The following is a 13,281-nucleotide window of genomic DNA, read 5'->3' on the forward strand; positions in this document are numbered from 1 at the left end:
CCTTGAACTTGTGGGGTGCTGTTTCTTTGCGTTTGACAAACCAGTAGTTCAAAATATTGTCGAAGGCTTTCACGGTCAGAGTTCATTGGTTCTTGTAGGTTATCCGGGCTGTGTGACCGTGTTCTTGGTATTTTCTTTCCTGACGTTTCGCCAGCAGCTGTGGCAGGCATCTTCAGAGGAGTAACACTGAAGGACAGACACTGTCCTTCAGTGTTACTCCTCTGAAGATGCCTGCCACAGCTGCTGGCGAAACGTCAGGAAAGAAAATACCAAGACCACGGTCACACAGCCCGGATAACCTACAAGAACCGAAAAACCAGTAGTTCTTTTTAAAGGTAAACATCTTAGGTATATGGGTGTCTCATGTCTCATTGCCTCATGTGTATCCAGACATAAAATTGGAGGTCTCGGGTTCTCTGAGTGTGGGTTTAAGCTGCTTAGAAAAGCAGAAGGAAAACAAGCTATTACAGTTGAATCCAGCCCCTACAGGATTGCCAACCTATGGTGGCTGGAGATCTCCTGCTATTACCACTGATCTCCAGCCGATAGAGTTCAGTTCCTCTGGAGAAAATCGCCACTTTGGAAATTGGGCTCTATGGCATTGAAGTCCCTCCCCTCCCCAAACCCCGCCCACTTCAGGCTCCATCCCCAAAACCTCCCGCCGGTGGTGAAGAGGGACCTGGCAACCCTAAGCCCGTTCTCTCCCTTTCTGGCTTGGATATAAAGGTTATACAGAGCAACATCCACTGTAGGATGAAAGCCATAACATAACAATGCAAACATGTATGTGTTTATATGTATAGTGGTTCTTGGTTTAACACTTGATCACTAAATTCAAAATTTGAAAAATATCCCTGGGAAAGACAAGTACTTTTTTTCTAGATACATTTCTCTCTAAAGTTTCTCATGTGGATCATTTTGTGTGCCACTATATTCTCTACAGTGGTCCAGATTCTGAAGGCATGTTGTGCTGCCTTTCCCCCAACCCATCCTCCCTATGTATGAATAGGCTGTGTGCGATACATTTTTTGAGTTGCTATTAAGCAAGACATGTATAAAACCCCAACAAACATGTCACATTACAATTTGAAATGTGTCTCATGCAACCTTTAAGAACAATTTCTATGTGCTTCTGAGTGAAACTGTGGGTAACATATTTTATTACACTTCGATTTAAAAATTTTTAGGTCTGAGAGACAGAGATTGCACAGACCAACACTTGACCATCTCTGATGGATTGAAGGCTGTATTGATCATTCCACTAGCCAACATGGACTACAGGCCCTAGTAGATGCATATGGTGGGGATAGATGTCCTGGCAAAAAAACCAAACTGGATTTCTGAATAAACTCTGCAGAATGAAAGCTGAACCCTGGTAGACAAAATGGCATTTGAGTTCACAGCAGGTCTTCCAATGTAGGTAGAACCATCATATATCCAAGCTCCAAATGAAAGAAAAATTAGGGATATTTCTTCTCTATACTCTGTTCAAATATTTGACGGTGACGATGATCACAAACATTGCTATACAATCGAAGCACTGCAATTAGTTTTCACTGAGATCATAGAGGATTGCAGGATAGACCTTTATATGATTAACAGCTTGCTTTACCTAAAAATTCATCAGCTCCATGGGTGACTAAGCCAAATTTACTTTTATCTGCTTACTCCTGAAGCCTATAATTTGAGGATTTCAGTAGTTCCATCACTTTGTACACATTTCATGTTGAAGCTTATCAAAATTATATTTGGGATATAATAGTAAATTGGCAAAAGGAAAGTTTTCATTCTGGTTTGGCATTTGTTAGTAATGTAAGGCCTCCTAACCTATGCAGCCTTCTATCTTTCTGAGGTCGGTAGAATGAGCACCCAGCTTGCTGGGGGTAAAGTGAAGATGACTGGGGAACACACTGGCAAACCACTCCATAAACATAGTCTGCCTAGTAAATGTCGGGATGTGACGTCACGCAGTGGGTCAGTAATGACCCGGTGCTTGCACAGGGGACTACCTTTGCCTTTAACCTACAATGACAACTGGGTTTCCTTTTGTAGCGCTGCTGCTTTCTAATGACACAGGAGGGTTACAATTTTATCTCACATTCTGCCCGACATTTTATCACATATTTGCATTTGCCTAGGGTTGTCTTGCAACTCCAGGCTGGGAAATCCCTGGAGATTTGGGGGAGTGGAGCCTGCAGAGAGACCTCAGTGTAGTGTGTCGTGGGCCAACCTGCTGACACTTCCTCAGATGAAAAGGAACTAGAGGGAGACGGCAGGGTGAGAACAGAGGAGCAGCCCTGGCAGACAGAAGACCGTGAAAGGAGTGAAGAACAGAGTATTCTGGGCATAGTGTGTATAATGCCATAGAGTCTACCCTCCAAGAAGCCTTCACAAAATCTCCTGTGATGGTTTTGGTTAGTTCCAAAAAACTGCCATTTTGGTCTCTAGCTGCACAAATGTAGGAAACTTTAAAGACTAATTATGGCCTGGGATTATACAGACAACAGCCTACTCCAACAGGGATGATTGACACTTGGCTCATACAATTACCTTAACTACATGGCAGGAACTGGGTGGAAGCCTGGAATGCAGATGTCCTCTGTGAATAGGGTTGCCAACCTCCGGGTAGTAGCTGGAGCTCTCCTGCGATTACAACTGATCTCCAGCCGATAGAGGTCAATTCACCTGGAGAAGATGGTGGAATTGGCAATTGGACTCTATGGCATTGAAGTCCCTTCCCTCCCCACCCCCCACCCTCCTCAGGCTCTGCCCCCCAAACCTCCCACCGGTGGTGAAGAGGGCCATGGCAACCCTATCTGTGAATAACCTGTGGTGAGAACTGGATCCAGTGCACAGTGGAATGAATGAGACTTCTACAGAGGCTTTCCAACCTCCAGGCGGTGGCTGGAGATCTCCCACTATTGCAACTGATCTCCAGGTGACAGAGATCAGTTCTCCTGGAGAAATGGCCTCTTTGGGAAATGGACTCTATGGCATTATACTCCATTGAAGTCCCTCCCCTCCCCAAACCCTGCCCTTCCCAGGCTCTACCCCACAAATCCCCAGGTATTTCCCAACCCAGAGCTGGCCACCCTACTTCAGTATAGTAAGCTGAAGCCTTATTACATGTAATATGTCTGCTTGAGGAAAGTGCATAAGCTCAGGGCCTACGCCTATACTATGGATAATGTGAGGGGAGCTATGTTAAACTATTCCTCAAATATTAGTATGATTGCTGTTTTTGGATATTACAATTTACTTTATGCTATGGCAGTGTAATTCACTATAATTTTGACCCACTCTAAAAAAAGCAGTAATGGCTATGTCCAGCTTTGCTTTCGGCAGCCAAACAGTCGCTTAAATGTGCTCCGCAGTTCTGGACTTCGAAATGCGTAAATCATCGGGTCGATAACAGCATTACACATGATCAATATGCCGTTCACATGGAAAATGGACTGGTAGCAAACACAGTAAGGGTTGCGTGGGCAGAATGTCATGAGGAGTATGTGAAGGACAAAGGGAGCCCAGCAGCAGAGGAAAACGCCAAGCAATATGGTTAGAGTGATAGCCCCTTTCATGTTTGCTCTCTGGTGAACGGTGCTCGTAGGAAGCAAAGCAATCTTTCTGGCATGAGAGTGCGCCAGCAGGAACATGTGGATGTAAAGGCAGAGGATAAACACAAGCATAAAGCCAAACAGGATGCTGAAAGAAAGAATTGTGGCTGTTTCGTGGGAGAAAATGACCATTGCGATGCCACTCCCAGCACAGAATGCCCAAATTACTACCAGGATAATCAAAGCCCGCTGCAGTGTCATGATATTATGGTACCGCAGTGCATAAAAGATGGTTATATATCGATCAACTGCAATGGCAGACAGACTGAAAATTGATCCTAGCAATGACAATATAAACATGAAATCGATAACGTCATCTAGTATCCTGTCAAAGTCCTCTCGACATGTGAGGTCTCTCTTTTTGCAGAGGATGATGAAGATGTTCTCCAGGGTCTTGTATAAGCTTCCTAGCATGTCTGAGACAGCTAAACTGCAAATGAAAACGTACATGGGTGAATGGAGATTCTTCTTCTTCCACACTGCTATCAGCACAAGTAGGTTTTCTACTATTCCAAGAAGGGCAATGGTGAAGAAGACTTCTTCTGGCATGATGATCTGTGTGCAGTCTGTGATGTTTACTGGGGACTCACTGATGTTTTCAGAAAGATGAATGTTCTTCTGGCCTACCAACCTTATTATTTCAGAAGCTCGGTCATTTCTCATCTTTGCAACCTTTTGGGGGGAAAAGTATTATAGTTACTCCCTCATGCTTATCTATAGGAAAAAAACACGGACAATTAAAAATATTTTAATTGTCCCCAAACCCCGCCCTCCTCAGGCTCCACCCCCAAAATCTCCAGGTATTTCCCAACCCGGAGCTGGCAACCCTATTTAACCTATCATTACAACAGCATATTGATATATTGATATTTTAGTGCCTTCTACAAAATGAAACCATTCACCTTTAGGGCAGTTATCTTCCACTTACAGAAGTGCCTTCCCATTAATGGATACGTTCGTCTGAATTCAACCCATTTCCCCAAGACTTAACATTCCATTCATTGACAGGGAAACAATGCTTTATTTACTGATTAATTACATTTTAATCCTGCTAGTCAGACCAAAGATTTCTCCTAAAGATGCTAAGGGTCAAATAAAACTAGAACTGAGATGGTAGTTCCAGGTGCCTTACAGAAATGATAATGAGGCTTACACTCTAAATCACAAGATGCTTAGGGAAAGGAAGTGGAGAGAAAATGTCACGGCGGGAGGTCAGTTTCAAATGACAGAATAAAATGGCAAATTGTTGACAAACCTTCACAGGCATATCTTGTTCTATTGTGCTTTGCAGATATTGCGTTTTTAAGCAAGTCTATTGGCACCAATTTTCCAACAGCATGTGCCCACTTTGTGTCTCTGTGTCACAATTCTCTCAATATTTCAAACTTTTCTATTATTATTACAGTACATGGGATTTTTAGACATAATGCTATCGGATACTTAATAGGCTACAGTATAGTGTAAACCTAACTTTTATATCCACTGGGAAACCCCCCAAAAATCATGTGACTCTCTTTATTGCAATATTTGCTTTATTACGATGGATTGGAACTCAACCCACAATATTTCTGATGCATTCTTGTATATCCAGTTGGGCCAAAATGGTATTTCCTTGATAGCACAGTGGTGGAGGTGCAACTACTTAGCAGCCCTTGGCTCCCTAACCCACAGCAGGAGGCCGGGCCTTCTTTTCTCCTCACATCTGCTCTCCCTTGATACCAAATAATTGGAGCAGAGTACTTTCTGGCAGGGAAAGGGGAAGAAAGTTTCTTGCTACTGCGTGGCGTAATGGTTAGGAGCAGCGGACTCTAATCTGGAGAACCAGGTTTGATTCCCCACTCTTCCACATGAGCGGCAGACTCTAATCTGGGTTTCCCCACTCCTACAAATGAAGCCAGCTGGGTGACCTTGGACTAGTCACAGTTTTCTTAGAGCTCTCTCAGCCTCACCTACCTCACAAGGTGTCTGTTGCGGGGAGAGGAAGGGAAGAAGATTGTAAGCCATATTGATTATCCTTAAAAGGTAAAGAAAATTGGCATATAAAACTAGACTTTAAAACCAAGGCTGATTCTAAACTCATGACCAGAGTGAAGCTATGCATGTTTACTCAGAAGTAAGGTGTATGGAGTTTGATAGGAACTGTGGATTGGTTGAAGAAGTTTGATAAATATATGCCTTTTTTGCCATCAGCCAGCCTTAGTGCTCCAGGTGTTTTGCTTTATTAATTTTGGAATTCTTACAAGGCTGATGATATTATTCGAATCAAATTAGCTGCTACAGAGACTAATAAAGTACTTACTGCAGCAAAACCGTCACAGTTTATACATTGTTTATACATGCTGAATATCAAATTTGTAAATATTGATGCAAGCAATTTAGGGATGCCATCTGGCCGAACTTTTTGAAAATCTTGCCTTGGGGGCCTGCTGCTTATTGCATGTAAACGGGTAACAAAGGCTGATAGTCAGTTTTTAGTAAATAAAAACAGCATTGGGGGGGATCAACATTGCATGGAAAAATTATGGGGAGGAGGCATGGATTAATTTACTAGCTGTCCAGCTGGAAACTAGCTGGGGATCTAGTTGTCCATGACCTTTCAGGGGAAAAGCAGCTTGGAAGGGAGTGGTGGTAGAAGGACTGTAGTTAAAATAGGAAATGGGTTAAGCATTCCCTCTCCCTATCACTTTTCCATGCAAAAAGGCTCCCTTCCAGAACAACTAAATTGGAATGGTTTCAAGGTGCATGTCATGGACCTGTGGTGAAGACAAACTAGTCTCAGTCTATGGGAGACTGGGATGGGAGACTGTCTAGGAACCACATGCACACTTAAATTATGTGGAACAAAGGGGAGATATACATTCAATTAAATAAATCATATGTCCAATTCAGAAATCTACACAATAGGGCCAGGTAGAGAAAGGAGAGGTGTTTCGACAAACATGGGGGAATCTGTACTTGTGTTAGGATTTCCAACCTCCAAGTACTATCTGGAGATCTCTTGCTATTACAACTGATCTCCAGCAGATCGAGATCAGTTCCCCTGGAGAAAATGGCCGCTTTGGAAATTGGACTCTATGGCATTGAAGTCCCTCCCCTCCCCAAACCCTGCCCTCCTCAGGCTACACCCCAAAACCTCCCACTGGTGGCGAAGAGGGGCCTGGCAACTGTAACTTGTGTAGACCCTATAACTCAACAACAACAACCACAAAAGTACCAAATGAGATTTCTTGATCCATTGCAAGATTTCAGTGGCAACTTGGCCAGAGATTATCTGGGGAAGAAAGCTTGCCACTCCAAGCCCCCCTATCAGATAGCCCATGAAGGAACCAGCTGGCCTTATGAGCTTTCCCCAGGAAGGGGGGAAACAAGAGGGATGGAAGTGGGGGCAGCTGGGGTGGGTGGGATTCTTTCTAATCACAGATCCCCCACCTATAAAAGAGTCCTGCTGGATCAGACCAACAGAATAACTAGTCCAGAGTTGTATTTCCAAGATCTTGAAACAACGGCCCTATGAGGAATGGTTAAAACGCTTACGGCTGTTTTGCTTGGAAAGAGGGCAGTTAAGGAGAGACATGATAAAGGTCTACAAAGTTATGCATGGTAGGGAGTGGACAGGGAGAAGCTTTTCTCCCTCTCTCATAATACTAGAACGCAGGGTCATCTGCTGAAACTGGAGGGTGAGAGATTCAAACCAGATAGAAGGAAGTATTTCTTCACACAATGCATAGATTAATGCGGGTTCGGGAATTATATTTAGAACCATAATATTTCTGAACATAGAGCTTCATTTACATATACTGGGTGGGATCTGGCAGATCGAGTCTCAAAATCAATTTGTGCAAAAAGATCAATGTCTTTTTCATTTGTAGACATTCAGCTGGTGGGAGTAGTCCATAGGCAGGTTTATTTTATTGTTTCAGTCACAGGAGTGGGACACAAGAGGATGTACAAATGTTGCCATCAAATTTGCTTGCTCAAATACTGTAGGGGAAAAGTTCACCTTCAGGTCCTAGAAAATGAAACAAATACCACTACTGAGTGCCAGCGTGGCTGGTGGACTAGCCCACTAGCCTAACTGGAGCACAAGCCCACAGATTGCTCAAACACAGAGCTCTCACCCCTTCTCAACATTTGGTGTATTGCTCATAAGTCCAGCTGGCATGGCAATCAGTAAGTGACTCAAATGTAGAAGACAGCCATTTCCCCCCGCCCAGCCCCCAGCTCATTCTTTCTTCTATAAATCAGGTCTATGCACCTATGTCCCCTTCAACAACAAGAACCGGTGAGACTGCCAGAGGTTTTTTGAGGTTCAGTGGAGTGAATTCATCTCCATTGTTCTCAATGAAATTCTGGCATTCAGACATACATTTGTTGTGTTATTCCAGAACTCAGGAGAAAAGTAAATAAATGGGTTTCTTTGTTTTCTCATAAGCATTAAGAATCTTGAACTGCTGGTTTTTCTGGCTATCATTCCCACTGTATTCTCGCAAAAAAAACCAGCAGAACTTTCAGTTAGACTTTGTGACCATCATGGATGTAAACATCTAATGTGAAGAAGACTTTGCATGCGTTGAAAGAGTCATTGCTGCTTGGAGCCTGGGTCAAAAAAATGGAGGGACAGATAGGGCGAAAACGCATGGTTGCTTTAGCCTCCTTTATTCCCTGTTTCAGCCAGGATTTAGCCAGGATCGAACGCACGTTCGATGAAACACATGTGTTCTATCCTGACTGAATCCTGGCTGAAACAGGGAATAAAGGAGGCTAAAGCCACCATGTGTTTTCGCCCTGGTTCTCTGGTGATGGAGAACAAACTGAAAATAGCAAAGCTTTGTGTTAGCTCCATGCTATCCTGAAGAGGGGGCAAAGAACATCATAAAAATGGTAACATATCAGTAAGATAGTACAGTTACTAAAAACCATAGATTCTCTCCTTGAGTTTCTGACCAAGACATTGGCTGTTAATGAACAGTGACTTTCTGTTTTAACACCTTTGTCTCCTCGAAGCTGGATGTTGATCTGACAGCATACACATCGCCGTTTGCTCTGACTTAGACCTAGATGGTCTTGAGCATGGCTAGCTCATGGACATGCAGAACGTGGAAGAAACCTGTAGCAGGGAACTTGGTGTGTGTATGCTCTCTCAATCTGAACCTACACAGTTCTGAATGTTTTTCACTGCATTCTCACCATCACGCTGCACAGGGCAGGAACGTAGCTCCTGATCAGCACCAACAATGTTCTTAAGTCTTTAAGAAGGCTGAGCATGACATTAGATTGCTAATCTCTACGTCTTTGTCTACCATCATGTGCCAATCTTATATGTTGTGAGAGTCTAGGCAAGCCATACTCTAGTGATCAATAAGAGATCTCACTGAGTAATGGACAGGCAGGGAGCAACTATATTTCCTGATGTTGATTCTAAAAGGCAATTTTCAGCAACTGAACTCAAGAGGCCAGAAGGAACCTCAAGTCCCTATGAAAGCCAAGATGTTTTGAGGGTTTAAAGTAGAACGAGAACATAAAAAAAAAAATCTGTATTGCAATATGCTTGTTGAATAAAGAACATTTTCTTCATCTTTCTCTATTTGACCTACTGGTTCAATATAGAATTTCTATCGGAAGGCATAAATCTGGCTGAGAACTGAACCTTTTGTGTAAAGCAGTGCATTAGGAAAAGCTCTTGGTATTACCTTTTAACTCTCACATCTGACCTCCTGCCAAGATAAGCTTCTTTCTGTTAAGCTGTTGTTAATTGAGATAAGGAGTTCAGAGAAGCCATTAGTCACTGAGCACTTTTTAATGCTTCAATTTTTTAAAAAAGAAACACCTAGGTAGAATCCTGTAGGGAGTTTAATGCAATTCTATGGAGGTTCTGAAGGACTCGTTGCAATGACACCCACTAAAGAACTCTTTGGTCCTCCAAGGCAGAAAAAACAACAACAGATATATTATTTTGAGACATTTCCTAACCTATGGGGGAAACTAGATGTGATGCTGACAGTTCTGTGAATAGATATTAACAATTTTAAAAAGTAAATAGCATCTTGTTCTATAAAGCACAATACTGGTAGCCATGGCAACTGGATGACATCATCAAGTATCTGACAGTGCAGTCCCATGTGCAGAATTACTCCAGCATAGAAGTTATTCCAGAGTAACATTGCATAGGATCGCACTGCTGTTTCCCTTGTTAGTCCAGAACAAATCTTGCCAGTCACTCTTCATGCTGTTGCTGTACTGGTTTTCTAGAGGCTGGTACATATATTCAAGCTCAACTATATGATTCTTAGGGTTTGACTAGACAAGGCCAGAAAGGTCTGTGGCTGGATCTCCCAACATCTTTAATTTAATTTAAGGGCAGCCATATATGTGTGAGAGGGAGACTTGGATTGGGGTGGTAGGGCTGAGCAGGTGGGAAGTTATTTCCTGGGTTGAAATCTCCTCCTGCAAGCAGCTATAAGTCTTGGTAGGCAGAAAAATAAACAAGCAATTTATAGGTTGCCTGCAGGACAAAAGGATCGCCCCTGCCAATTCCACATCTCCAATACAAACTGGTTCACTCAAGGCTACTTTTAAACGAAATTAAAGGCACTGGAATATCCAGTCATGGATATCTCATATCTTGTCCAATTAAATCCATATTAGACTTAAAAAAATGAAAACTTGGGCAAACGTGCCACTAAACTTGGGGAAAATGAAAGAACAGGACCCTTATTGTACATTCATTTCATAGAAATAGGTTTCATTGCTATTGTAGCCTACAAAATTATGTTAAATTTAAATATGGATAATATGGTACAGTACTATGACACTGAGTAGAGCAGGAAATTCTTGAAAGATAAAATATTGGTTCTGAGGGTAGAGCCCACTAGAGGTCAAGATGGGGATAACGGCAAGTCAGAAAAGTGTCGAGGGGAAAAAGTGTTTGCGCTCAGCACATCAGGGGGACATTGTTAAGGAATTAAGCATTGAAAGACTTTCTATAAATACCCATTTTCCAGGAGGGGAATACAGAGGCCTGGTGTAGTCCTGAGGACATCAGTGGATCTGTGAGTCCACTCTGAGCTGCAGTTCTGAGCTGGAGCCTAACAGGAGGTACTAGCAAGAGCAACAACAGTGAATGTACCTTCATTAAGACAAGTACAAAATCTTGTAAAAGTGATTTGAACAGGAGGGACCTTTCACTCCTACCTCTTTTTGGTCAACGATAATTTGATCAGTTTGATTTGCACACCTTTTCATAGCACTTCAGCATAGTTCTTACTGAAGTATGTGGACTGTACTGTATCAATAAGTAGAAGGGCCATACAGTTGAATGCTCCCCTACACAAAAATCCTTCCACAAAGAAAAGTAGCAGGGAGAAGGGCCTAGACTTCTAGCTTGCGTGTGTTGGTAAGGTATGCCTTACCTGTGTGAAATAGAACAAAATTTAATAAAAATTAGGTCATTGGTCAAGCTAATAATCCATCCTCATATGGTTATTTTCTCATCCCTGGATAAAAAACAGCTAAGGCTAAGGGCTGGCTCCACCTTCTTTCCACTTTCCTCTTAGCCCAGTCTTCGGGGCTAAAATTTTGCTTTTGCAAGGTTTGGAGCCAAAGATATTTTCACTTTCTTGATTTCCTTGTCATGAATTTCTAGGTAAGAGGTAATTCATTGGTCCTTGGGGAAGATTCTCCTAGGCTATCATCATCATCATTCTTAATTAATAGTCTTCTTTTGTTAGACATGCATATAAACACAGGTTAGAGGGAGGGTAGTTATAATGACTCTGTACAAAGTCTGAATGATATAGTACAAAGTTACACTTTATTATTTTACTCCGTCTTTTCCAGAAGTCAGAGATCAACAAAAGTGAGCCAATCAGGAATTCCAGGGAGATGGGGTATGTACTGCGAATAGTCTTTTTAATCTGCCATTTTGCAAGGGTAGTCATTGGACTAAGCAGAGAAGACTGTTCCTTTTAAGAGTCTTCCGGTCGAAAGGGGACCATATTGTTGTACTGATTCACCCTCAGAACACCCCCAGAGGTTCTTTCTCCTCTTGATCCTGGCATGAATTACTTGGTGTGATCATTTCAGGCATGAAATGTATTCTTCTGTTTTGAATTATCGTCATCAGAACTTCCAGAGATTTGCGTTTCAGCAGGATCAGGACCTTTGTAATGAAATCTCAGAGGAATACTGATCGCTTCATTGTCTCGCTCCAAAAATAACCAAGACCGGAATGCCAGCTTCGAGGCTGCCTGACCAGGCTGCTTGTGATTGCTTCCATGCAGTGCCACTTCAAGCACCCTTCAGGCTTCTGAGCTCCCTTTGGCCAAGAGGCCCTCTGCTGAGATCTAATTTGGAAATCTGCACTGCTTTCATTTCAGTTTTTCTAGCTCTTCTTATGTATACAGTAAAACAGAAGAATGTGACACACGCTGCTTAAAAGCTCTGTTTGAAGAGAAGAGATTAAATATATCTGATAAATGAATACATTTGGAACTATTGCTTCTATTTTTCAGTGTCAGTAAGAGGAAGCAGGAGCCCCGTGGCGCAGAGTGTTAAGCTGCAGTACTGCAGTCAAAAGCTCTGCTCATGACCTGAGTTCGATCCCGACGGAAGTCGGTTTCAGGTAGCCGGCTCAAGGTTGACTCAGCCTTCCATCCTTCGAGGTCGGTAAAATGAGTACCCAGCTTGCTTGGGGTAAAGGGAAGATGACTGGGGAAGGCACTGGCAAACAACCCCACAAACAAAGTCAGCCTAGTAAATGTCGGGATGTGACGTCACCCCATGGGTCAGGAATGACCCGGTGCTTGCACAGGGGACCTTTACCTTTAAGAGGAAGCAAGCGAAATATTGATGAGATCATTGATGACACCGAGTTCCTCAAAATCAGCCTGATCTAATATTATGGAGCAGTACTGCCCAAATGTGATTAATGCTTTTAATGTATCTTCTCTTGAGTGTATGTTGCTCATGGATGTCAGAAACATCCCATCAGGTCAGCCAGGATACTGAGGCAAAGAGCAATTGTTTGCACAGGATGTCCAAGGCAGCTTCCCAAGTCCTGCCGTTTAAATACTGGTCAATGGTCCTTCATCCTATTGAAATCAATGGGATCATCAATTCAAATGGGAACAAGATGGGTGCGTGGAACATGTAGCACACAGTGCAATGGAAGTAGAGTGCGCTGCACTCGGTTTCATGCTTTATTCATTAAACATTTCAGAGAAATCCATTATGTTCGGTGATTACCCATGGTCTTGAATAAGGTTCATGCTGATAGATGAAAAGCAAAATAAGGAACAGCTGGCAACCCTTTTATTTATGAATGATAATTGTTAGCTGGCTCCAACACCCGATTTCAGTCAGGAGACGGGTTTTTTTTCCATTGGGTGCAAAATCTTTTAGTAAGGCATACTTGCCATCAAAACAATTAGTTCTGAATGGGCGCCAAGATTTTGGAGGCCTGAGCACAGTATTCTAGGTAACCAGTAAGTGGTTGGACATATATAACAAGACCATTTTGGACGATTCATGACACGTGAGAATGGAGGTGGCATTTGAATGGAAGGGGCTTTGTCCTAATTCACTTTTTGGAAAATACCTATCAGGACCCCTCCTGGGCTGGACTTGGATACAGGGATGGATGATGGCAGAAGAAGAAGAAGAGTTGGTT

The 13,281-nt window shown here is 42.7% G+C and overlaps 1 protein-coding gene across 1 annotated transcript; it reads right to left on the minus strand.

Moving 5' to 3' along the window:
- Nucleotides 1–3,320: 3,320 nt before the first annotated feature.
- MC2R (melanocortin 2 receptor) lies at nt 3,321–4,277 on the minus strand. The gene has a single exon (XM_056854361.1). It carries the CDS (start codon nt 4,275–4,277, stop codon nt 3,321–3,323), a length of 957 nt encoding a protein of 318 aa, XP_056710339.1.
- Nucleotides 4,278–13,281: the final 9,004 nt, after the last annotated feature.

This window comes from Euleptes europaea, chromosome 8, assembly GCF_029931775.1.
Source record: "Euleptes europaea isolate rEulEur1 chromosome 8, rEulEur1.hap1, whole genome shotgun sequence".
In the NCBI taxonomy this organism is placed as follows: domain Eukaryota; kingdom Metazoa; phylum Chordata; class Lepidosauria; order Squamata; family Sphaerodactylidae; genus Euleptes; species Euleptes europaea.